This window comes from Apus apus, chromosome 14 (assembly GCF_020740795.1).
Source record: "Apus apus isolate bApuApu2 chromosome 14, bApuApu2.pri.cur, whole genome shotgun sequence".
In the NCBI taxonomy this organism is placed as follows: Eukaryota; Metazoa; Chordata; class Aves; order Apodiformes; family Apodidae; genus Apus; species Apus apus.
The window spans coordinates 8,705,141-8,731,197 of record NC_067295.1 but is presented as its reverse complement, the minus strand read 5'-3'; the positions used below and the strand labels follow the sequence as shown (position 1 = coordinate 8,731,197).

General features: G+C 37.0%; 1 protein-coding gene across 3 annotated transcripts in view; it reads right to left on the bottom strand.

Moving 5' to 3' along the window:
• Positions 1 to 26,057, bottom strand: part of SMG1 (SMG1 nonsense mediated mRNA decay associated PI3K related kinase) — a 65,027-nt gene that overhangs the window by 3,815 nt on the left and 35,155 nt on the right. For 2 of the 3 annotated variants that reach the window (XM_051631698.1, XM_051631699.1), the window contains 35 exons: positions 25,672 to 25,817; positions 24,783 to 24,984; positions 23,761 to 23,870; positions 23,223 to 23,370; positions 22,581 to 22,740; positions 21,848 to 21,968; positions 20,986 to 21,234; positions 20,399 to 20,683; positions 19,214 to 19,358; positions 18,820 to 18,958; positions 18,322 to 18,552; positions 18,051 to 18,228; positions 17,095 to 17,256; positions 16,555 to 16,772; positions 16,202 to 16,356; positions 15,115 to 15,337; positions 13,976 to 14,222; positions 13,174 to 13,403; positions 12,354 to 12,602; positions 11,825 to 11,963; positions 11,628 to 11,737; positions 10,795 to 11,013; positions 10,181 to 10,371; positions 9,387 to 9,559; positions 8,747 to 9,026; positions 7,751 to 8,023; positions 7,379 to 7,613; positions 5,691 to 5,917; positions 4,320 to 4,470; positions 4,038 to 4,227; positions 3,335 to 3,804; positions 2,194 to 2,331; positions 1,164 to 1,316; positions 656 to 835; positions 224 to 451 (listed from right to left, as the gene is read on the bottom strand). In XM_051631698.1, the coding sequence (XP_051487658.1) occupies positions 224 to 451; positions 656 to 835; positions 1,164 to 1,316; positions 2,194 to 2,331; positions 3,335 to 3,804; positions 4,038 to 4,227; positions 4,320 to 4,470; positions 5,691 to 5,917; positions 7,379 to 7,613; positions 7,751 to 8,023; positions 8,747 to 9,026; positions 9,387 to 9,559; positions 10,181 to 10,371; positions 10,795 to 11,013; positions 11,628 to 11,737; positions 11,825 to 11,963; positions 12,354 to 12,602; positions 13,174 to 13,403; positions 13,976 to 14,222; positions 15,115 to 15,337; positions 16,202 to 16,356; positions 16,555 to 16,772; positions 17,095 to 17,256; positions 18,051 to 18,228; positions 18,322 to 18,552; positions 18,820 to 18,958; positions 19,214 to 19,358; positions 20,399 to 20,683; positions 20,986 to 21,234; positions 21,848 to 21,968; positions 22,581 to 22,740; positions 23,223 to 23,370; positions 23,761 to 23,870; positions 24,783 to 24,984; positions 25,672 to 25,817 (6,955 nt within the window). The remainder of the gene's footprint in view (positions 1 to 223; positions 452 to 655; positions 836 to 1,163; positions 1,317 to 2,193; positions 2,332 to 3,334; positions 3,805 to 4,037; positions 4,228 to 4,319; positions 4,471 to 5,690; positions 5,918 to 7,378; positions 7,614 to 7,750; positions 8,024 to 8,746; positions 9,027 to 9,386; positions 9,560 to 10,180; positions 10,372 to 10,794; positions 11,014 to 11,627; positions 11,738 to 11,824; positions 11,964 to 12,353; positions 12,603 to 13,173; positions 13,404 to 13,975; positions 14,223 to 15,114; positions 15,338 to 16,201; positions 16,357 to 16,554; positions 16,773 to 17,094; positions 17,257 to 18,050; positions 18,229 to 18,321; positions 18,553 to 18,819; positions 18,959 to 19,213; positions 19,359 to 20,398; positions 20,684 to 20,985; positions 21,235 to 21,847; positions 21,969 to 22,580; positions 22,741 to 23,222; positions 23,371 to 23,760; positions 23,871 to 24,782; positions 24,985 to 25,671; positions 25,818 to 26,057) is intronic. The other variant, XM_051631700.1, reaches the window with a different exon arrangement.

Genomic DNA, 26,057 nt, shown 5'->3' with positions numbered 1-26,057 from the left:
AATGAGAGAAAATGTGTAATTCAACCAAAGTCTGATTACCCTAACTGGAGAAAGAAAGCTTTATGAATTCTTAGAGATTAAATTAATTTTACATCTTGAGCACATGTGCATGAACACTTTTCACCGTTTCTAGATAGTTTGAAAAACAGTTACACTTGTTATTTATCTTAAAACTGTACTGATATGGGTTTGAGGAATAAACTCCATTAGGTTTTAGGCATACCTTTGCCATAGCTTTCAGTAGATGTTTGACATCTCCAAGTTGTCTGTTATGACCCGTGAGCACAGTTTTAATACTATCCACCAGGTTCTGAATTGTTTCACAAACTGTTTCTATTTGCTGTTCCCTTTCTGTTTGGACTGTTCTCTGTGTAGATATTTCCTGGGTCAACTGCTTGTGAGCTGAGTGAAGCCATTCAGAGCTGCCAATAGGATGCTCAAGACCAGTGCCCTAAAAATAACAGAAACATTTTTTGTATCTGTATCCAGAGATAAAAGTAAATTACTGTGTAGATGCCACTGCTAAGTGTTTAGCAGCTGATGGAACAAACTCTGTAATCCGCAGAAGGTATACATAGCATTGATTTAGAATGAAAGACAGAATTGAGAACTCATGATTCTGAAATGTTACATACTTGCTTTGACCTTTACTTACCACCCTCTGCAGCAGACGAAGCTCCAGTTCAGAGACTGAACTGTTGAACTGCGACGCAAACGAGCACATTTGCTGACAGCGTTTGAGAAGTTCAAATAATGCAGCATCAAGGTTTAAGGCTTCTGCTGTTCTGGTACGTAAACTTTCAAAATGAATGATATTACTGCAGAGGAAAGTGACCTGAAAATCAAGAGTGAGAAAAAATTATTCCAATTAAACTGCCTGTTATACAAATCGCATTTATGTCCTTAGAAGGCAGAATTTAAATGCAGCAGTAAAGCCACCCTGTTAGAGCAGCAATATCATTTCAGGGTCATACAGCCCTGCAGCAATTGTCCCAGAGTTGATTCATATTGATTTTAAGGTATGATTCCCAGAAGTATTTACTTATCTATGTTTGCTCTTTACAGGCTGGGAAAGAAAAAAATTATCTTCTACATAAATATCAAATAGGAAATAAAGAGCAAACACACTTAAAAGTCAATAGAACTGTACTTGTGTATAGTACCTGACTTGCTCTTTGACTTTCTTTCAGTACCAGATTTCTTCTTTCAGCAATAGTGGCATCAAAATCTTGCAAGACTGGTGCTAGTGCAGGATTAGCACCTCCTGCCCATTTTAAACGCTGCTCAATACTTGCTTCAAGTGCTGCTAGTTTCTCCTGATTGGGGAAGAAAAAAACAAACAATGAAGATACAGATAACCCATGATGATGCTTATAATCTTAAACCTAACTGCCTAACTTAAAAAAAAAGTTAGGCATATATAACACATACAGACACATTGTTATACCCATATTTATATCAAATAATAAAGTATTAATGACTGACAAATGTTAGAACATTAGCTTATGCTGTTTAAAGGTTTATTTTCAGCACACATCACAACTGGGTTTGATTGTTATGGAAATGAAGTCACATGCCTAGATTTTAACCTACCAGAAACAAAAGTAATAACAAAGGCAATTATAAGTAGTCAAATTTCTACACTAAAAATTGTATTAAATCACAGGAGTCCCAGATTGTTTTAGAAATAATCTTCAAAAAACCAAAAAGTTCCTAAAAATTCAAGAAGCTAAGTAGTATTTATTTTAAACATTTTGTGTTACTGATACCCAAAAGTCTAAAAACCAAACAAGCCTCAACACACAGGAACCTACACACAGAATAACTGATTTGCTCAGATCTACAAAGGAAGCATTTGACACTTAGCCAGGAAAATGCTAGTAAGAATGATCTAAGTCAGACAAACTTCAAGAACAGGAGCCTGATCAGCCATGAGAAGGAAAGCTACTTTCACATATTCATATTTTCACTCATGAAATAATTTACTGACATTTAAGGGAGAATATTTTGTATGAGATCACAAAAATCCAACATTGTAACATTATACAGCAGACAGACTGAAAGAGATCAAGCACTAAACTTGTGCTTCAGTAGCAGAAGAGATAACACAATCTGGAGGTAGAAGATAATTCTGCAGTTTAAAAGTCACATTCCAATGTGCTGCTGAACAAACCTCCCAAAAAATAGCAGTACCTGGACTGTTGCAATCGAAGCTTCAATCTGACTGAGTGTGTGGAGTTTCTTCTTCATGCTGGCTAAAATTGCAGAACGAGGTGGAGGAGTAACAGAAATAGCTTGTGGGCGACTGATGAGGAGATCTTCATGCTGCCACTGTAAGAAAACAATGGGAATACTCCATTATCAACATCACTCAGCACAAAAGATTTTGCTTCTCAAACAGCAATTCTAGTACTCTGGGACACTTTGTAAGTAAAGGTGTCTTAAAAGGGCCAAGTGCCAGATGATACCAGCATATCTTGAATTCTAAATCAGAGAGTGTTAAGTTATGTAAGTAGTGTAAGCTATGTTTTCTTGGCTTGGATATTTTTACCATTAATCAGTCATTAACTTACTAGAACTGATTTTTACACATTTCCTTGATCTAAAGATAAAATCCATCTGTATTAAAAAACAATTCACTTGTGATGCCCTAAAACCAAGACAATTTTGCTTACCTGTCTATGAAATGGTTTATTAGGTGACATGGAGAAAGTCTTTACCCTTAAACTACAAAGCACTACAAAATGAAGATCAATGATCCTAGAACACAACAAGATACTAGTTCAAGGTACACCATGGCATTTATCTAAAGTCTCAGAAGAACATTCTCAAGATTGCTGCTGCTGTTGTACTTTTTCATGAGGTGAAACAGTGGAGAAAGTTAATGCAGTAAAACTTTGAAAGAAAGGTGCAAGATGACATTCAGCAAGGCACACCCTCTCTGGTTTAAGCAACTTCCTCCCTTAAAGTCACAGTCTGTTTGAAAAAGGGGGAGAATGGGATGACATTGCTAGTAAGAAAGCCAGTGAATGACTTCTTTTCTAATAAATGACTTCATGGTTATTGGAAAAAGTTAGGCATATTCACTCAAAAAAATTTACACATTGGCACATTTGCATCCTGTAAAGCAGCTAGCCTCAAAAGAAGCTAGCTGTAACACTTCTTCCCTTATCAATTTACAGAATAATTAAAACCCAAAATACTTTATCAAATCCATTAACGTGCTCTACAGCTCACTCAACAAAATACAAAGTCCTCGTGCTCAGACACAGTAACTAAAGCTCATTTTCCACTGACACAAATTGGAGAGAATTAACATGTGGTGTGGGCTTACCTGGAACATGGCAATGTGCAGCTGTACTCTCTGAAGACTGGTCTTGCAAGATGAAATACTGGTCTCAAGTCTGCGCACTAGGTCGTGCTTCTTCCACGCCGTGTCGTATGAACTGGCCAGGACTGTTGCCCTGTTCATCACCAACTGAGAGAACTTGCCAATTTGGATGTTGTGCTCCACAGCTTTCTTGCACAGGTCATCCACAGAAACCTTGCTTTCTGCTCCAAAGTCTTTAGCTTCTACCTGAGCAATGATATCAACACCCAAAGCACTGATGAAACTGCACAAGGTCAGTCCCAAAGCTTGATTTGGAAGTCCAATTAAAAGCTGTCTCACAAAGTCAGCTGTAAAAGCCTTGATTGGTTTGGCCATTTGGTCTTCACTAAAACATGAGTTTCTGTAAAGGGCTTTCACATTGACAATTTGAACAGGTCCATTTACTGCATTCTGGTCTTCAAGTGAACTGATCCCTTTTGAAGGAAAAAAAAAAAATTTTGTTACAAACATTTGATGCATCAAGAAAAATACTATCAGATTTATAAACCCAGCAAGATTACAGGTATTAATTTTTCATTTCAGCATACTTGTCCTTTAGAGAGGAATGTAAAGTGATGGTCACTTTTACTACAATGTAACCTTTCATATATGACCCAGGATGAGAAGCGGTCAGTGCAATACTGAGTCTTTGGTAAGATTTCTTTACCTGACAATGTTTTAGAAAAGGTACCACAAAGTGTGAAAAATTCTTTGATTGTTTGCAGCCTCTTCAGAAAAAAAATCTCCTCTAGAACTTGCCGATTGTTGTCATCATCAAAGAAGTTGACTTGGGTGCTGCGGGCCTCCCTAATTATGTCAATCTTACGCCAAGCAACAGGTATTTCCATCTTGTTTAGCTGAGCAATGTAAAGGAAACAATTAGTTTGGGTTTTATACAACTTTTAATACTCCTGACTAAACGAGTACTCTGAAAAGAACAAATCTGTACCTTTTCAATCAATAAACCAAATGCAGTTTCCACTTGAGCAAACATTCCGTCAAACGCTACCAAAAGCATCTGACCAGCTGACATTTTGGGAGTTTCATCAACTGAACCATTTCTTGGCTGAATTAGCTCACCATACTGTGCATGAAGTACCCTTAAAAAAAGAAAATTGACATGGTTTTGCTTAGTCTACTAAAAAAAAAAAAAAAAGAAGAATTTTCTTAAACTGATTGATCACCCAGCTAGAGCAGATAGGAATTAAGTTGCATTTTAACAAGGTGAAATTTTTGCAGGCTCTTCCTCATACATCACACATGAATCCTAATGCTGGTCTCATCAGAACAGTTAAGGATACCACATATGACAGGACTATTAAAGGATCAGCTACAAAGCCAACTTAAAACACAGGTCGAGGACACAGACTGTACTTCCTATGAGCATGGTAAAAAGTTGTGAAAAGTAAGTGATATAAGTATCACCTTTCCTTCCTTGAAAAGCAAGTATTGCTTTTATAACATACACATATATAACTGACTGACTGGAGTATGGGGTAAAAAGGTGGAGGATGAGGTCTCAGATTATGGCTGAGATGATTTAACAGCTTGCCGGTCCTGAAAGGGTGGTCTTTTCCTCTCCCTCCCTTATCTCACTTTTGATCCTCAACTAACAGGCTGAGCAGGCTTGCCAATGGGTAAACCATGAAGAAAATTAACCTAAGAGAAAAAAAGTAAATTGTTTTCAACCAGTATTGCAAGCTTCATTGTACCACTGATGAAGCCACCGTAACTGGCTCAAGAGAAGCAGCTAGATCACTTCTACTTGGCAGGAAGCTTTTGAATTGGCTCAGTTGTCCACTAAGCACTTTCCCAGAAAGGTGCTGTCTCACATTACAAGATGGACAAGGCTTTTTGTTTGTTTGCAGCTTTTTTTGCTTATGGTATGTTCTTCTTAATCCAGTCACTGATGCATCATGCAAAAGCTGCTCACCAAAGCTCCTGACAAGAGGAGTGCCATGGTTACAAGCTCTCCCTTTCACAGGTGCCTCCCACAAACTAATGGACCAGTCCCTATCTTTAGCATCCCTTAACTTCAAACATTAAATCACAACTACATATTTTAGAAAAAGTTGACTACAGATAGTGAGCTTTAAGCAGATAAAAATGTAAATTGCCACAGCTCTCTACATCTTTGTATGTGTGCAGATAAACACACAAATAGGGAGAGGAAATGCGCACTTCAGACACTGAACTCTGCTTAAGGGTATTCTTGGCAAAGAAAAACCTGTACCTCAAACAAGTAACAACATTTGGAGAAACTCATGTTCTGCAGTCTTAGTTCTCTCATACCTGAACTAAAAAAAAAAAAGTTATTTACCTTGCAACATCAATGTAATGAGTATGTGTTTCTTCCTCTAGTCCCATAGCAGCATTTCGTAAGTAGGCTTGCAGAGATTCAACCAATGTTTGCAAAGGGACTCCATCAGTTGTCTGTTCAATCAGGTTATCCAATTCATGGAGCATACTCTCTAAAGTATACTCTCCTTTCATCAGGCACCTAAGTGCTTCAGGGAAAATGATCTGTCGGAAATTTGAATTCAATTCCTGTTGGGAAGAGAGTACGTAAACATAAGAAATGCTCTCCTCTCAAAAGTATCATATACAACATCTTTCTAACGTTAGTATTATGCTACCCTGCAGTAGACATTGTCTAAAAGACAACATGATGGTGGTCAGCCAAGGGTAAATATCTACTTCTTTTTTTCCCCCCCTTAAATTCGAAGAAAGCAGGAATACATTAAACAATTTGACAATGCACAATGTAGCAACAACTAGCTCAACAGCATCAGCAGCAACACCTCACAGCAATCCTCAGCAGATTAGTGGTACAGAGATCACACTTCACAGATAAATTTCATAAAATTATTTAGCTTATCTTTCTCATTACATAACTATGAGGAACTTAAATTATTTACTGCATTTGTGATTTGCTAAACTGATTGGACTAGGCAAGATAAAAGAATCAAAAACCTCCCAGACAGTGATTATTTTCCTAGAGTCCCACTCATGTCACAGAAATCACTGCAGGTAAGAAAAACAATACCTTAAGTGGCATAAAGCACTATTCCCCAAGCAGAATGCATCAAAAGGCTAAAGATAGCTGCAAAAGGAACCAACCAATGTACCCTGTCTCCAAAATGAGTCAAGACACACCAAAAAGATTAGTCATCTTGACTGTCCAGTGAGCTACACATCTTATCTAAGAGCTCACAGGGAGGACTACAATGTGTGGGTGAAAGATTTCAGTTGCAATGCAATGAAATTACAAGCATGTTTTTGAAAAAGCTCTGAAACATGAATACTTGAAGGAGCAAAGAAAGAAAGAAAGCTCTCAATGTGGTTACACAGTTTGGGAGGAAAGTATTTTTCAAATACGATACAGTGGAACTAAAAGCTTCAAAAAGCTATTTACACCAGCCACAGTTTACAAACCATCTAGGTCTTCCACAAATATTTTACTCAAGCTGCCAATAATGTTTATTTTATTAAAGTGGAAACACATCTAAAACACAAAATTAGAAATGTGTTTTTCCCTTTCCTAATCTTGGAGACAAGGGCCTGCAAAACAGAATTTGTTTCAAACTGCTTGTTTCAGACAAGAATAAGTAAGGCCTAGCAGGCACAGTAAACAGAGCACAGATTGAAGTCTGGAAGCTGCTCTGGGCTGTCAGCAACAGAAGAATGAAAGCAAGACATGAAACTGATGTCTATATAAATCTGATATTAACTTTTTTCTTATGCTTACTTACATGGCAGTTTTTACAATTTGTCATGTATAGATAAAAATGGTTTATTTCAGCCAATCAAAACGTAAATGGCAGTAGCAAATGCTTGGTCAGCTCAGCCAAATAACAGCAATCAAGACTGAAGTCCAAGAAAAAAATCTCAGTAGTATCAGAAGCAAACATTTAGCTGTTTAAGGAAAAAGCTGTTAAGAATGCCTTAGCTGAAGTCTTAGAAAGTTGAGAATGAGTAAAGAGAAAGTAACATAAAATTAAGTATCACCTGAAGTGAGATATATACTCCATTCGCTAAGTGAACAGCTTCTGATGCTTCTATTGGGTTAGGAATATCCAAGTCCTGGGGTACAAGATGACACTGCTTCAGCAACTGCACAAGGCACGTAACATTCCCACTCATGCTGCAAAGCTCCTCCAAGAACCAGGCTCCATCTCTTGAAGTCAAATCAACCAGCTGCTCTCCAGCACTAGACGCTGCACCCTCCATCATCAGATTTCGCCTAAATGAACCACAACACTTAGTTACAGTGTCTGCCTGCTCCTGCACTCTCCACATACAATTATGTCACTTGATTATTGCTTTTATGTGCTCTCAAACATCAGCGCAGACAAAAAAAGGTCACAGGAGGCAACTCACCTCGTCAGCGTACAAAGAGCAGAGATGATAACACTGGCTAAGCTCAGGGAGCCCTCCTCTCCATTCTCATGAAGGAAAACCTTTATGCAGCGTTCAATTTCTTTCAGCTGGTCCTCACAAACAGGCACAGTAACTGCCTCCTGTTTCAACCGCTCCACCTGCCTGATCAGCCTGTTATTGATATCTGCTGCGTAGCGCTGCAGAGTCATTTCTGTCGCGGTGATGAACTGACACATACTTGGGGGTGGCTGAGGAGCATACTGCATTTCATACCTGTGAAGCAAGGGTACAATGATAAACCTCTCCCTTCTCAAGGGCTAGCATATTGTATTCTGCTGCGTGGGTAGGAAAAACGCTCCACATTTGAACAGGTGCTACATCACCTACTCCACATCCAGTCTAAATACCACAGCAGTTGATGGCCACCCTAATGACATTTGGATAGAGTCCCAGCATGCAACGTATTTCATAACTATTTGTAAGGACAATCAGTAGTCCTTGAAGCAAGTGAATAGAAGAAATAGGAAGGAAACAGGTTTCAATGTAAATGTCTGAATAAAACACAGATCTTGTAAGCCTAGCAATAGTAATGCCGAAATGGCCTGACTTTAGATGAAAAAACAAACAATTCCTTGAAAATCTTCTTTAATAAAAGAGTATTTATTTGGCTTAAGTGTTTTTTAAATACTACAAGTTTAAAAAACTCCTAAATATGACTACACTAAAGTCACAAATATTGTCCTTCATTTGTTCATTACAGGGCAACAATACTTGGTTTTCTTTTGCAGTACATGGATTAAACTTTGGAACAGCATTTTTGAAGTAGATTCTCATCTTTTTCTCCAAACTTCTGGAATTACAACTCATCTTTGAATCTGGTCCTGCTTTGTATTTAGATCAGACCTTGCAAAAGTATTCAGTTTAGTTAGAAAACTTAAATCCTGAAGTAGGTTGAAAATTAAGTTCTTCAAACAACTCATTATTCTGTCAACTTACTTCCTAAAGATATCCTGACAACGCTCTATCGTCATGTTACAGATGAGTTCTTCCATCCAGGTTTTCCACTGCTCTATTCGGTGCTTCTGAAACACAGCTTTTGGATACTGAAGAGCTACTGTTGCATAGTTGTGCAATTGTTCAAGACAACCACGTAATACAGATCTTCTCTGCTGGAGAAGAGCACCAACTTCTCCTTCCAGTTGTTCACACTGACTGATGAGATGTGCCTGGCCTGCATTTTGCAGAAACGCTGTTGCTGGGACATAACTTGGAGGACCTTTTAAGAAAGATAATTAAATTTAAGACAGACCTCTCAAGCACACACATTTTATAGCATACAAGTACTGAGTGCTAACGTATTTTCAAAAATACTCTACTATTTGTGACAGAGGAGGCACAAAGAATTTGTATTGAGAATTTTGAGCATAAGAGAATAATCTTGTGCTCAGCTAGAGTTAGACAGACAAGTTGGCACAAAAACCTTGAAGTAGTTGAAATCACCCTTCAAAGAACCCCCTTTTCATTTATTATATAGAGGTACTTGCCTTTAAGTTAGAGCACACTCAGAATGTCTCCTGATACTAAACTCTAGTTATTTTCAAACCATTAAAAAACCCCCACAAATACTGTTTTATACCTAGGTCCATTTGTGTGCTAATTTCTTGAAGAAGACTTGCAAGTTGTGTTGCTTCTAAATTACTGAAAGCAGTCTGGTAATGTGTTATCCACTGCTCAAACTCATTCAGCTTCACCTGGATTGCTTCCTGGACAGCTCTTTGTTGAGACTGCAGCTGTGTGTGCTCCGAATACCTGAATTATCGAAGCCACAGAATCAAGTAAGTACTACAAGAAAAAAAAAAACTTAACTATATTGAATACAAAAATATATTGAATAATACAGGGACGTTGTTGACCAGAAAATGAATATATTCTTACCAACTACATAAAGCTTTAACAGTGTTGTGTTATTAATTAATTCTACTTTGCTACAAAATAATAAATGCATATGCTTATTCATGCAATTCTTAAATCCTTGATCAATTTAAAATAAACTTGAAAAATAAGTTAAATAGTTAGACATTTAGATGAAAAGATTGTGTTATTTATTGGTAGCTGTATTATGTGGATTAATTTGATGGGACACCACATGCAGCACAGTCTGTCTCTTAAGGCCTTGAGGGTCAAGTGTGGAACATGGACTAGCACTGGTAATATGGATGGAGTGTGAGGCACAGGACAGAAGTAAGATGATTCAGTAGGAAAATGGTTTCAGTAGTTCTTCTGCACAAGGATTGACTTGCTTACTGTAAAAACAGTTTTTACCCAGCTATTAATCTCTCTCATATATATATATTAACATTTAAGTACATTACTAAATCACCAGCCGTATTGAACTGTGAGATTTCTGACAGATTCCTGGCTCCTCTGTACCTGTGCTGAAGCGTGTGGGAGGGATGATCCACTCCTTCTGCACCTTCCAGAAATTCTATCTCTTCCAGTAGTTTTCCTTGCAACTTCTCTACATCTGTCAACTGCTCTTGCAGGTTCAGATACTCTTCTAAACTACTGTCCAATTTTGGCAGCACAGCAAGCATTTCATCTCTGTTCTTAAACCAGTTAACCTATAACCAAGACACAGACATTATAGAACTGGACTTAGTTCAAACAGGTCATAGAAAGTCGTCTATGGCAGCACTTAACACTGATTATGCTGTTCATCTAGGACTGCCTCCAGTGCTACAAGTGCTAAAGCCTAAAGACACTTAGTTTAAGACTGTCCTCTGAACCTCTATTTTCATTTCTCTAACACAGATTCAGGCAAAACATTAAAACATGTTTTAGAATTAAGCACACAGAAAATGAAAACTAAATACTTGTAAGTTCCATATAAGTACTTCCTTCAATGCAAACTCAGTTTGACTCAGTAACATTTGTAAACTGTACTAAACTGCCACCTCTTCCGGCACCCCCAAAATGCAAATAAATGAAATTAAATCATAGGGCCTACTTTGGTTATAAATAGAACATTATTATAGTGAACTCACCTTGATCTCAGCCACTCTTGAAGAAAAGAGACTCCGTGTAATATCTCTTTCCATTTCTCTTTTGCTCTGCTTGTTTTCAGCCTGTTGGCCACCACCTCCATAGACAGCTCCAGCAAACCCTGCTTCCCCTCCTGCTGTCCAGTCCACCAGAGGATCATAAACAAAAGCTTCCAGCAATGTAAGCAAAGTTTCTCTTCCACGACGCATAATATGAAGGACCTGCATCAGATTTTCAACAGACTCATTCTGATTCTGTATTATTCTTGTAAAACAGTGGAATTTAAAATGTAAAATACTTGAGCAGGTACCAAAATCTGTTACTTATCCCTAACCAGCACCAAGATGGGAAGACCACTACAGGATATAAAAAATGCAGCCAGCCTGCAGCAACATCATTAAAGCTAGAGACTGCATTCTAGCCTTCCACACAAACTCTATACTCTGGCAACAGACACTTGAGGAAGAAAACTCTCCTTTGTTTAGAGCTTTTTTCTTCTTAAAAACATAACAGTTGCATTTATAAGTCCTGAAGAAAAAGGGTAAAAATTAAACTTCACCAAAAAAAGTTCAGGAAAAACAAAACATGCTACATCCAGAACTCCAAGCCCCCCTTCTCCCCTGAATTATAGCTGTACCACTACTTACATATGTATTTATCTCACACCTTAATATTTCTTAAAGACCTACTGTAGGATGTAGCTAAAATAAGTTTAATTAAAATCACAGCAGAAAAGGTGAAGGCTTTATAAATCAACAGCAGAATGTTTAATAGGAAAGTACTGAGTATTTGGCAAGTGATAGCCCCTCAGTCTTCTGCAGGTTTCCAAGCTTACCTGCTCACAAGACAGCCTGAAAACCCCTTCTACTCCAGTCACTCCAAGTGCTGTTTCAATATTGTGTGTCATCCGGAAGGGAACTTTCTCTGGTACCCTAAGGCTTTTCCCTTTAAGATAAAAATGTAAGTTGTTTCTTTTAATTATCAAGAAAGGAAACCTTTTATTTGAATAACATAGAGCATTTTTTAAATTACCTTTTTCAAAGCAAACATTATAATCTATGTGGACAACTTCTCCTGTGGTCATATCTATAAGAACATTATCCAGATGTCTGTCTCCAAGACCAATGATGTAGCCAACCATGGACATAACTGCAGTGGATCTTGCATAAGACTTTAAAGAGAGTTTCAGGAAAAAATTATTTGTGGGAATCCTCTGCCAACACATTGGACTGACTACGATCTTTAAACATTATTTTAAGTGTAAGACAAATCAAAACCAATTTATTCCAAGCTGTTTTCTATTTGTTGCCTGATGATATCTTACAAGAGTTTTCATGTCTTAGGCTGATAATTCCAGTATAATAATGTAGAGCTATGAGGTAAATACCCACTTATTCCAGATGGTACAATTACCAACACTTCCTGTTACATGAAACTTCATCAGTCCTAGGCTTAGATAGCTCACAAGTATCACTGCTTGAACACATCCCAGGCATTTTTTGCCCCTCATCCCATTAAAAACACAGCCTTTCAAAGGGGAAATATAACTGTTCTAACTCACCTGTGTAACTCTCCACCATTCATCTGGTGTAGTACACGATGACCAGAGTTCCTTAGCTAGGAGATTTGGAGGAGTTGCTTCCATCAGTTCTTCTAGAACAGCCCTCATGACGTTCAAGGGCCAGTCACGACGTGACACATCAAGACTAAGCCCAACTGCCTTTAAAGCAGGTCCAATTTTACTGTAGTAAAGTTCACTCGGTCTAGGCACTATTCCAGGATTTTGAGGAGTCTGGTAAGAGTCCTGAGCCTAGAAGAGGTAAAAACGATAGTTCATGTTTTGCAGCTCCTTCCCACAGAAAAGTAACCCAAATTCAGTTTTGGTGAGAAAGAAAATAAATATTCTTGTCTACGGGGGATGATTTTTACAGCATAGAGAATCCTTTCAAAATTCAATAGTTAAAAAAGCCTAAATACACTGAAAACACATCATTGTGGCCTAACTCTAGTCTTACCAAGGTAAACATAAAAAAAATGAAAACTATTACTTCAAATGAAATGAGCAAGAGAATGAGATGTGCAACTAAAATAATGTTAACCAAGGTTAATTCTGTCTGCTCAAAACAAGTTCTCCGTGAATTACCATACCAGAACGTATTTATGATGTTATTACATATATTTATCTTACATACTGTAATTTATATAAATACATATATGCAATTTCATTGACATCTGGTGAAATCCCAAGATATATTCATACACAGAACTATTCTACATTAAGAACAAAACACAATCATTTGTGTGTATTTAGAATTGCAAAGCAATTCAGAATAAAGGTTTCCTTTCTTACTTATTCTAACAGCATAAAACATAGCTGCTACCTTTTGTGCTTGTAAAGCAGCTTCTCGCTGTTGCCACCGCTTGTAAAGACCAAACAAAGGTGTAGCTCCATCCACCCACTGGATCAAGCCTGATCTTGTTCCCAGAGGAGTCACCGAGTAGTGCCTCGCATGGAACCTCGGTGTCTCTTGACGGTTAATAGTAGCAAACATCGTGTTCACAATTGACAAGAACTGCATGATTCTTTCATCTAGATGCAAGTCTTCCAAGCCTACAATACATTTATTTTGTTTAAAATTTAGTTTCTAGATTAAAAAAAAAATAAAATCCTTTCTTGAAACCCAAAATTCAGCATTGTTTTGAAATCCTGCTTCATTTCAGACTACAAACAGCTTTTTAAATTACACAGATTAAGGATGATGTGTTCAGCCTAAACCTAAATGTTTACATAGCACTAAACCTCTAGAATCACCAGTTTATGACAGCCCCCTCTGTGAGCAGTACACAACAGCTACTAACAATGAACGCGTCTTTCCCTTTCAGGAAAGGCAGGAAGCCTTGGAAGTTCTCTTCTGGGTGCTACCTCAAGCTTCTGCAAACGTGCATCCAGCTAATCTGATCCATATGCAATGAGAACACTGCTCCTGGTGTGATCCATATAAAGAAGGGATCTAAAAGGCCCCTGAATTATAGCTTCACAAGGGAAAATTCCTTGAAAACATATAATGAAGTGGGAGGTGGGAAGAGACGGAGCACGTGCTCCAAATGACTTTCTCCATCTGATGCAGGCAGGTGAAACACATTGCAACCATGCATCTTCCAAACAAAACTACAATTTCTTACCTTTGAACAGGTAGGGATAGTTCTTGCCATCTGAACCCAGGAAAAGCAGCTTTTTAGGTTTGGTTTTGGTAGGCAGGATTGTGACGGTGCTGCCCACACTATGAATTGTGACTGTGTCTCTGGTAGATACTTCTCCAGGAAGTGCTATTTCAGTGTTCATCATGGCAGCCAACCAAGGGCTGATTTCTTCAAGTCGTAAAAGATAACTAGCCCGTTTCTGTGCTCTCTGCTGCAAACTTAGCATAACCTATTTCAAAGAAATTTTTTTTTTAGGTTGAGGTTCACCTTAACAGCTAGCATTAAAAAAAAACAAACATCACCAAAAGAGACTTAATGTGGTCATTTTCCAGAAAGCATGCAGATTTTTCTTAATGTACATTTCATCCTTGCCACCCTCCCAATTCATTTACAGCTCAAGATGAAGAAGACAAAACTAAAAAACACATTTTAAGCAGCAAACACACCCTGCCTGGTGATAAGTATCAACGTCACAGAACCCTAGAAAAGTTGAATATTTGTGCTGTAGTCAAAAGAAGGAGCATTCAACAACCTGCTTCCTTGTTCTGCACAGCATAAGGGGAACTACAACAAAAAGTCTGTGTGTAAAACTTGGTCTGTCTACAAAGACTTTTAAAAACCACCAGGTTGGCTCCAGATATCCAAGTAAATACATACTTTGTTTCTCATCAGACCCATAAAAAAAACCTAAGACAAGACCACATAAGTGAAAAAAAAGTTGCTGCACAGCCCAAGGACTATGCTTAGATAACCTGAGTACCAACTTGCAAAATTTAAATCAACTAAATTCCAATGGCATGAAGTGTTTCAGAACTACAGTATTAAAAAAATAAAGCCCTCTCCCCCCAAACCTGACAGCATCCCAGACAGCAGTGAGATCTGAAAAAAGATAAAATCCATTTCATTGGGTACAAATGCAAAAATGCAGACAGGAGAACTTGTTAAGACGCAAAAATTATCATACTTTAGGTTCTAGCATGCCTGTGGTGATTACAAAGATGACAAAGATTCAGGCTGCAATTTTGATATAGCAAGAGAATATTAAGGTGAGAGTCAAGCACACAGTGCAGTAATAGCATCAGGAGTCTCCACATTGTACTTGCAGTCTGTGCACACAGTACCTCTTTAAATGGGAGCCAGCTGCTTCCAGGTTTAGCAGGATTCAAAGGATTCTTCAGTTTCTCCAGTGCATTTTCAATTGCATCTCCATAGTTATCCTGGAACCATTTCTCATGGGGAGTTTCTGCAGGAGCTGCAGTGATGCTTCGTACATGTTCCAAAGCAAATACAATGGGCTTCATTAGAGCTGTGTGCTTTTCACGCATGATTGCTATTTTCTCCTCTCTATTAAAAAAAACACAGGTAACATTTCCTCTGTAAAACCAAGTTAGTCCATAATCACAGTATTAAAATATGCAGATGGTCACATCTCTAACATGAGATCTTCAGGGACGACCATATTTCATTCCACATTGAATGCCTGTTCCTCTGAAGCACACTTTTTTTAACTGAAACATTTGAACTGGGTTCTTCACCACTGGAAACCCTGAGGAGAGCTCAGAGCTCAAACCACTCCAAGCAACTGTCTTCCTTTAAGAAGAGCTCTTTACTACTACTACTTCCTGAGGAGGTGCCACACTGTAAAGAAGGGGAAGAGAGGGATTCAGATCATGCTGCTCTTCCATTCCACGCAAGCACCAACTACAGAATTCAAGAGGCATTTTTAAGCTTAGCCAGGTGCCCAGTGAATGGCTTTCCTCTCCACTAATCCTTTTGCAGGGGAACCCAGGTGAGGGAGAAAAGAGACTTGCTGAACACTGAATACCAAAAGCAGATTAAGACATTCTGTTTACTCCAAATATCTGTATATACAGTAAACTCCAAATAAATTACACCATTCAACATGCTTTTGCTCATTGCAGCTGACTTGCAAGAAAGACCTTGGAAATGAAAAACTGCAAGATCTCATAATTCACAACTTAACATGCACTGGAAATCAACATGAATTCACAGTTAGACTGCTGCTTCTCATCGGAATACTAGCTGCAGCATAAAAATGTTCTTAAAATAAGATTACAAGCTGACAAAGAAGCAGCTGGGATAGTACAAACTCAGGAACAGCAACACTGTGGATTGGTTTGACTGTATGCTTCCCCAAGAACAAACATTTGTTACAATTATCACTTGAATTATTCAAAGACAACATACTTCCGTAAAGTGTTGTTGTTTTGGACCCTCTTGACTTCATCTTCCAGTTGTTGAATCCTTCTGAGAACATACATGTGCTGCTGCAGCAGAACTCCCAACCAAAGCTCATCCCAAAGAACTGTGACTCTGCGCAGCTCAGCCACTAACATCTGAACCTGTAAAAAACGAATCAGGACTCACTCACTTTAAAGAGTATTACTATTAAGTCTTATTTTTGTAGAGAGCTTGAAAAAATATGACAGCCTAACAGCAAAGATGCACCGAACCTTCTGTAGGTCTACCCATAAGATATACAAGTTATGTATTTTGTGGTTCAAATAAGAGCACTAGAAGCATATATTTGGATCATTTACCTGCAATACCATTGTTGGATTTGCAGCAGAGAGTTTCTCCACAATTTTGCTGTAACAATCTTGCATCATTGCTTGATCTTCATTTAATCCAACTTTTGTGTCATCTTTACTACTTTCTTGAGAAGCTGGGGGGCTCCCTCCATCACATTCACCACCCAACAGTTCTTCTCCTTGAATATTACCTAGCAAAGTAGGGATGGCAGAAGGCAGCTTGTTTCCTAAATTAAAAAAAGTTAAAATATTAGCTACACTGTTCTGGCCTTGAAAGATACATCACTCAATACTTCATTTAGCATCAGATCCCCATATTATATTAAGTACTGGAGAAGTTTATGATGATAAAAGTGAAAAAAAACTTATTTGCCAAATGGGTAAACCAAATTAAAGGTATCAGCGAGGACTTGTAATAAAAGTATTCTCAAGATAGAATGTATCAGTTAGGGAAAAAAAACAAACACAAAGCCAAAACAGGATACTTTTATCCAGTATAAAAAATATATTAGCTAAAATGTATTTGAATTTTTTTTCCTGCCTCCATACCTGAAGTCTGAGATTCACTGCTAAGTGAGATGGTACCCACTATTGCAGGATAGAGGATGAGATGAGGAGAATCTTGAGCTACTCGACACAGTAAGTTGCAAATACTCTGTCGAACATACACTTCTGGGTGGTTCAGGCGGGAGAAAAGCTGAGGTATGATACCTTCAGAAGCAGGGAGAGAAGATGTGCTGATTCATTTCATTGCACTTCAAATGATGTAGTTTCTTACTTTATTTTTAAATGCATGCTGGTTTTTTGTTGGGAGAATGTAAATGCTTAGTTTCCCAATAAAAACTGTTTCTCAAAGTACAGGCAATAGATCATTTCTACTATTCAAGTTCAGGTAACATCAGATGTAATATATAAATTCTTTAGCCAAGCACTAGGAACTGAGTTTTGCACATGGTATGTGTTATACCATGTTTCAAAAATAAGAGACATATTAATCACTCTTTTAAGTTGCCATAACTGGACATTTCCAAAGCAGGTATAATTTTGCAATAGTTGACCTATTTTGCTGCATTCCACACTTCAAATCAGTAACCTTTTCTAGGAAAGCCCTTGACCAACCAGAACCAGCATTGTAATGACAAATACTTCTGAGACAACTGGCTTTATCCACACATCTTTCTCTGAACTGCATTTCCAACTACAGCTAGAAAAAAACCCACATTATATTACCAACTCTAAAAAAAATTGGATGTAATACTTCATCAACTACATCTCCTTTCTCCTTCAAGGTCTTAATGTGGGGGATGGAGGGGATTAGAATATGTACTATGTATCTATTCTATGTATCAGAATGCATGGCAGACATGAACACTTAATTTTGTGAATGACAGGCTCTCCTTCCATCATGCTTACATACCAATTTTATGAAAGTGCTATGAATTACCTTTCTGCTTGTGTTTAAAGAAAACGCATCAAAATTAAACAACTAGGTAACACATACATACCTCTCCAAGGAGCAGTAGGTGTAGTTTCTAGCCCATGCTCTAGATACTGTCTAAGTTCTCCAGCATGTTTCACAAGCAGTCGTAGCAGTCTCAGGGTTGCCATTACAATAACATCATCAGTGCTTTGCTCAGAAGTATTTCTTAAGTGCAGCCGGGGATCATCTTCATCAAGTGGAACCTTGAGGGAAAGAAATACTCTAAGCTAAGTATGCTGTTCATATTACCACTTCGGAAAGTTTAACTGTACCTCCTCACCAGCACAAACACTAACCTGACCAGCATTGAGTTTGAGGAAAGTGAAGTATGCACTGCAGGAAAGCTTATAGAGACTGAAGATTCTATCTACAACTTTCCTCCACACTTTAATTAACCCTTCTGTTGCATTTTCATCAAGATCTGAAAGCCAGGGACAACTTGTTAACAACTGACGCCATATAACATCCACCATATCATCTTCTTCATTGTCTTCATTTTCAGTGATTTGCAGAGTCATATCTTCATCCTAAGTGCAAATAAAGAAAAAAAAGGATTTAAGTCCTCCAACCATTTCTGTAACAAGTATTGTTCCTAATCCAGCTTTTGTTTAGGCAACTCATGCAACTGCATTACTTCATTATATGACCATAGTCTACAGAACCTAACTGATGGTTTCTCAGAAAATTAAAATTTAGACAAAACACTTACAGGAGTTAATATGAATCACAAGGAGAGGAAAAATATGGTTCAAGCTGAAGTTGAACATTTCTTAAGCAAGCAAATTTACACTTACTTGAATCCCAGCTGGACGACACACTGCCTGCCCAAGAATTCCATAGATTTTCTCCTTATCTTCCTCTGCAATGTTCTCTGGAAGCAACTTCTGAACCTCAGATTTTTCCCGGGGCAGCAGACGAACACCTTCTCCCTGACTGTAACATTAAATGAATTCTTAATCCCCACTGAGCCCATTAAGCCTGTATATATAAACTCCTTGAAGGAAGAAACCTTCATCCTTATCTCAGAATTCAACTTGCTTCTTTTAACAGAGGGCAAGTTACCAAGAGAATATTCCATTCTCTTCTCACATGCAACATCAGACCACACAGAACAGTAATCATAAATACAAAGTTTTACCTTAAGAAAAGTAATTGTGCCATATAAATGTAAACATAGGATGAATTTACCTGGCATTATCAACTACTTTGCGGCCCCACCTATAAGCCCAACTAGCCAGGGCTGCCCAAGACTTGGCCACGTCAGGTGCCTGTACTGAAGACAAGTGATACAGCTGTCCCAGAATGAAGTCGGGTTCTCCGACTCCAATATTTACTGTGATAGGAGAAACACGGAAACATATGTTACAATGTAAAACCTACTTCTGATTTCCTTAACATAGAAAATAATATCAAAAGCCTTTTAAGTAGATCGTTTTTTTCCCAGCCAAGTAAGTACCCAAGAGTGTAAAATTCTCTGAAATGCAATTTTTCAGTCCTGACAGTGACTGCAAAACAAAGATCAGTTTTCAACTTACTAACAGCCACTGTCTTATACTCTACAATTACATTCTCTTTCACAAAATGATGGAACTGAGGCAAGAAGCTCATGAACTCCAGAAGAGCAAGATGCTTCAGAGCAGACTTTTATGAAGTAGCTAGGGCAGTGTATTTCTGTTTACTTGTATATATATTTTCTTCACCATGAAGTCAGAAAGCAGCTATTAATTAACATGCTTAACATGTTAATTAATAGCTCTAAAACAATTAATTAAATTAACAGCTCTAAAACAGTTCTGACTCTACAAGAAAGGAAACTAAGTTATTTACAAAATCCATGTTTAAGCAAAGAACAAACTTTGCTTGAAATGTCAAGATAAAGTCTGTCAAAAATTGGGAATTAGAGTACATTTTGTGGCAACAACAGAAGTATACAAATTAAGTATAACAAAGATTACGAGAAAACCTAAGGTAACAGCTTTGCACACTTATCAGGGCTTTCAAAATATAAACTCTGTCAATGCTTAATCCAAAAGATCTCATTCAAACTTTAGCAAGTACAGGAGCTGAAAGCAGACAAAACAAAACGTTATATCCTCCTCATAAAATAAATGCATTCCAGTTTCTTCTTCAGGCAACATCACTTAAATGATAAAAATGTAAAAAAAAAAGAAAAAAAAGAAATATTAATACTAGGAGTTCTTTAACTGGGTACATTTACCTATTGCACAAAACACACACTGTTTATGTGTGTATTAGAAAAACAAATACACGAGTGATGAAGCATTTAGACTTTACCAATGTGACTGGTGCTATCCCTCAGTGGAATCATCAATAACTAATTTAACAAAAAAATCATAAGAAGAATAAATCTACCTGTAGATTCACTTTCAATCCTAGGATATTCTTCTTCTAGTGTATTAACAGCTGGGAGATCAATCAAATTATAGATGTTTTTAGACAAGGTAGACAGACCAGTGTGATTCTGTTGCTGTCGAGCTCTATACACTTGTTTCAGCTGTCCTGAAATCTCTTTCCATTCTGCTTGAATCCATTTAGCCAGCGTGAGAATAGATTTAGCAACTGCATATTCAGCTTTGGCAGATTTGCAAAAGGATATGGCACAAGAACTCAGCATTTCCATGGCATGTGTTGACTGACCTGCATTTCACAAAAAGTTTATCTTCAGTAGAATGTTAACTTTATTCAAAACATTTTTTCTGAACTTCAGCATATTCAGATACAGCTTGTAACAATGTAACTTTACAAAGAACATTGTCTTTGAAGTTAAGAACGAGAAGAAAAGACTTGTGAAACCACTTTCAGATTGAGATAAGAATTACTAGGATGAAATCAGTTCCTATTGATACTGCTCTATTACAATTTCTTCAAGGTCAGGGGAATCAGCCAGGTTACAAGGACAAGAAGCTCAACTATCTACAACATAATTAGCAAATACTCACCTGCTGTGTATAACAATTTTGTTTTCTCAATATCAAGTTCAGGACCCCATTTTTCATCTATTTGACCCGGTGCAGACAATTTTTTGAAGTGCTGGACTAAGTCTTGTGCAGTGGTAGTTTTCCCCAGCTGAACCTCACTGCACTGGGCAAGCAGCCGCGTAGCCAGGGCGATATTTCCTCGCTTCCGTGCAAATTTCGCTGCTGTTAAGCCCAGCTCCATTAGATGGCTTTTAATTGGGACTGTTGGTTCTGAAGAAGGAAGACATTGTAAACAAAATTATTAAACAAAGAATAATTACACCTGAGTTATACAGATAATTTCTGCTCAATGTATTCTGTACGTGGTCACCAGCAAAAAATCATGGAGCTCTTTTATATTCCCTAATGTCACCTTCAGAAATTTAGAGGACTTCACTTCTGCCTAGAATATTTATGTACCCCATCTGAAACAGCAATAAATTCCATAGATTAAATGCTGGGCAAAACAGGAGGAGTTTTTCCACTGTAAGAATTCTTCTTAACTATTTAAATGTTTTTTTGGACTGCTTTGAAAGACCCATTATTGACAGTGTCGAAGTGTTCAAAAGTGAAATCATTTAAAGCATGAAGATGAGCAAGTGAAGTGCAATTAGAAGAGTGTGTAAAGAACAGATGAGCATTTCAGAATTTTTTTTTTTCAACACTGTCTACCTTAGAGAAGTAATTAGGACCTCTAGTTGTAAAGCAAGACACTTAAATAACCCAAACTTTGCTCTATAAAGTGATTCATCTAATAGAAAAAGACACAGCTGCTGCTTTCAGCAGAATTTTTAAGTTCAAATTCTGCATTTATTTCTCATAACACTAAGAAGAGCTTCCATACCTTTAAGTTTTTCCATCAATTGATTCTGGTACACTGTGTACCTCAGGGCATGCATCCATGGCCTTACATCATGCTGCTTGCATGACCTCAAAGCATCATTGAAGAGAGGTATAAGACAGTCCTAAAAGAGTTGTCATGAGAGATATTTACTAAAATGTATTTTCATTTATTAAAACCAAAGACCATTTTACAGTGCAAGTGCTCTTATTTGCATTAGCAGCCACTCTTGATCATTCACTGATAAAACACAAATCTGTTTATGCAACTCCAGAAAAACACATATGGTTTTGAGAGAACAACACTTAAGAATAGCTCACATTCAAGCAGAATTGTTTTCTGAACATGATTAGAAACTGGAAGTAAATCCTTCATGCTGGTTGACGTTTGACACTGAATTTTTAACTGCTGAAGTGATTGTTTTGGTATTTATTGAAAGTTACTTTTCAAATCAATCACCTGTTTCTTGTAGGAATAAGTGTTACAATGTACTTAGAGAAGAAGTTTTAACACTTATCTAAAAAGTAATTACCAATAAAACTTTAAAAATACTGCAAGTGTAATTAAAATAAATTGTATATTTGTAACTACAGATGAAAAATTAAAAAAAAACTTGGGTAGAGACACTTCAGAAAACTAAATGAGGTCTTTTTACAGTGTGATTAAAAACAGTCAAAACAACCGATTTATGTACTATATCCATTACTTCATAACTTGGTTTCAAATACAGACATACCTCTGATGTCAGCCTGTTGGATACAGTGTTTTCCAAAGCAGAGGAACAATACAACTGAAGAGTGCTCAACACTGGTAGAGACTGAGACACAGTGAGTGTGGAAAGTCTTAAAGGTCCCATAGCAATTCGTGATGTTTGCTTTAAGTACTTAATAACATTTCTGAAATAAAAGAATCAGAACAGTCTTTTTTGTTACCTAGACTTTAAGAGTAAATAGCCATATCAAAATTACTGAATAAAAAGCAAATTCAACATCTTCAAAGAGATGAGAAAATCTTGCAATTTCACACACAAGTTACAGTATGACAGTTATGATGGTTTAATCATAGATTTAATCATAGAATCCTAGGGGTTGGAAGGGACCTCGAAAGATCATCTAGTCCAACCCCCCTGCCAGAGCAGGGTTCATTATTAAACTGACAAGAAGTACTTTATAATCTCAAAGAACTACCTAATCTCCAAGTTAAACAGCATCTTATTTTTCCTCAGTAAGCTCATAAATCACAAAAGCTACAAGTGGTATCAAATTAACACAGATGCTTAAGTATAAAGCAGCGAATGCTTTCTGCAAAGTTATGTTTAACAAACTAGAAACAGCTTTTCACAGTATATAACATTCATTCATAGCACATTTCAACTTACTCAGATATTGACTGCCACTTTTGCTCCTGTTCTATGTGGTTTACAGCTGTTGCCAGACATACTGAACTTCTCAAAAGCTGTACTTCAACTGCTTTTTGAAGTTCTCTTGGATCAGGACTTAGCATATTAGGAAGGAGCTTCTTCATGTCTACATGGAGATTAAATAATTGAAACCAGCTAAAACTGCCAATATTTTATCAAGTGTCACCATCCAAGAATGCATTTTTAAGAGCAAGGAAGTTTGGATAAACTCCTTTTAAAAATACACATATGTATGTAATATATGTGTACGTATGTGTTTATAGTAGAACTTGATGACAGATTACTTATAAACAAGCACATTAACTCCAGCAACACGTGTATTAACATTTAGGATGACCACTGCCAATCATTTTTAAGTTCTATTCATAAAGGCTTGGTCAGTCCACTGAACACAGCAAAATGCATTCAGGAATTTCAGTCTGTCATTTGTAGAGACAGATACATGAAGAAATATTTACTTCTGTATTTGAGATAGTATTAACTTATGCATTTATACCTATTTTTTCTTTGGATCCCCCTGCAAGTAGGTTGATATTTTCTCCTGGTAATAATTCTAGTTGTTCAGTGCACTCAGTAAATTGTCCAGATTCAAAGCTGCTCAGAGATCTGCAATTCAATGTTTAAAGTTTTACTTTCACATTTCTTACTTCATTTCAGTTGCTAAATAACTTATGCAGCAAAAGGAAAGGATTGGAGCCTACCTCAAAATCCTACAGAGCACTTCAGATTAATTCTAAACAATAATCTGAATTTTCACAGATTAATAAAAAGGCAGTAGTACAGCACCAGATGGATAAATTCAGTATCAAAGGGAAAGCAAAAAAACACCTCTCTAGTTATGAAGCTTTTCATATCATCAATACATTATTACTCTTCTACCACAGTCAGGAAGAAAAAGGCTGACTTACTTTAGAAGAGTTTAAAAGCAAAGGAAACATCAACAATTTTTTTCCTGTGCTCCAGAAGCAGAAAAGGAAGTTTTAGTCTTTCATGAGACTACAGTTTCAACTCTTCAGCTTACATGAAAGCAAAATTCCAGAAATACTGGAATGCTGTGCAGGTCATAGATTATACAATTTGTATTGCTTAATAGCCTTAAGCTGCAAATTTAACTTTAGTTTCCCCCTGTTTTTCTATATTAGGAAGAAATTTGGTCATTTTAGACTTTTATAGAACAATACAAAAAAGGCACTGAAAGGTTAAAAGGCTTAATGGCTCAGAATAGAGAAGACTCAAAGCTTCAGTATTCTTGTTACTATTCACTGAAGAAGGAAGCATCTAAGTATCTGCATTAAAAAAGAAAAAAATATCCAGCTTGTGAGAACTCCCCTTTCTTCTAAATTATTTTGATCCTCATTAACACAGGGAGTCACTTTGCAGCCTGCACAGGAGCAGAAGAGTCAAAGTTTTCCCCCTCCCAAGAATAAAACTTTCTTATCACACATCTATTTTAATTACACTCAGTTCTAAGATACTGAACTCTAAGGTACTGTTGAATAAAATTAATTATATCCTTACTTTATGTAGTTAAAATCTGCTTTCAGGTTGATTGAGGTATTACTATTGCTTTTTTTCAAGTCATGGACCATATTTTGCCACTCCTGAACAGCAGACCAGTCAGCAATAGAAATGTAACATTCACATGCTTTGTTACCCAAGTAGTTTATAACTTCAGGTGAAGAGTCACTTGGTTTAGTCAGAACAGTTTTTCTAGCTTCTCCTGTGAAATGAAAAAATAGTACATATACTTAAATGTATATTCATGCTTCTGTATCTTCAAATAGCAATTCTCAAGGTAATAAGCAACACTCAGACTTAATTCCTATGTCTTTTTTGACCAGAAAAGCACTTTAAAAATACCCAAACAACACAAGCAGTTCCACAAAGTTCCAGTATTCTTCTTCCACATGGTTAAAAAAAAAGCATCATTTCAAATGAGGTTTTGAAAAAAATTATTCCGTATTTGTAAAGAAGCATCAAAACACAAACAGAAGAACAAAATTAGGAACATTGATGTCCCTTCTCAAAATGAAACAGAATACTGCAACAAAGTCCCAGTAGTTATAAACTGAGTACCTAGTGCATTTTTTATACGATTATGTAATAAATACTAAGCCTTAAGTTATGATTCTCTAAAATAATTTAGAATTAAATAAGTAAATTACCAAATATTTTAGCTATTACTTTTAGTTTCATTCAGCTAGACCTCAGTACTGCAAACCTCAAACCTCATGCCATTGGTTGCAATGGCATTAAACAGCTCACTTCAACTGCAGACCAAAACAGGTTTTCAGATGCAAATATTGGGCAGTATCATAATCACAGTTACATCAGCGAGTGTTCTCATCTTATGTACAGACAGTTGCAAAACTGTGTTTCTCTTAAAAAGAAAACAATGTATACTGACCATTGAAGGAATGCTTTGGGCTAGCATTATTCACACTGTTTGAGTTTGCCAACTTCAGAACAGTTTTGTCAAAGCCTGTTATGCAGCAATCCACTCCTGTCATGGAGCACAGGTGCTCCTGGTATTCCGCAGTTGCTTTTTCAAACCTTAAACGGTTTAACATTTTAGTCAGCATTTCACAGAACCAGCTTGCTTTTTTTGGTAAACAGACTATATTTTAAACATTTATTTACCACAACACTCAAAATTCACACATCACCTTCAGCAAAAGAAAGGGATTAACAGAAAATACAAGCTTACCAGCTGAATTCCTAGGTTGCAGCATAGTAAAAAAGGTTCTAATGCCAACTCCAAACCAACCACAGACTGAAGGAGACAAATTAGTT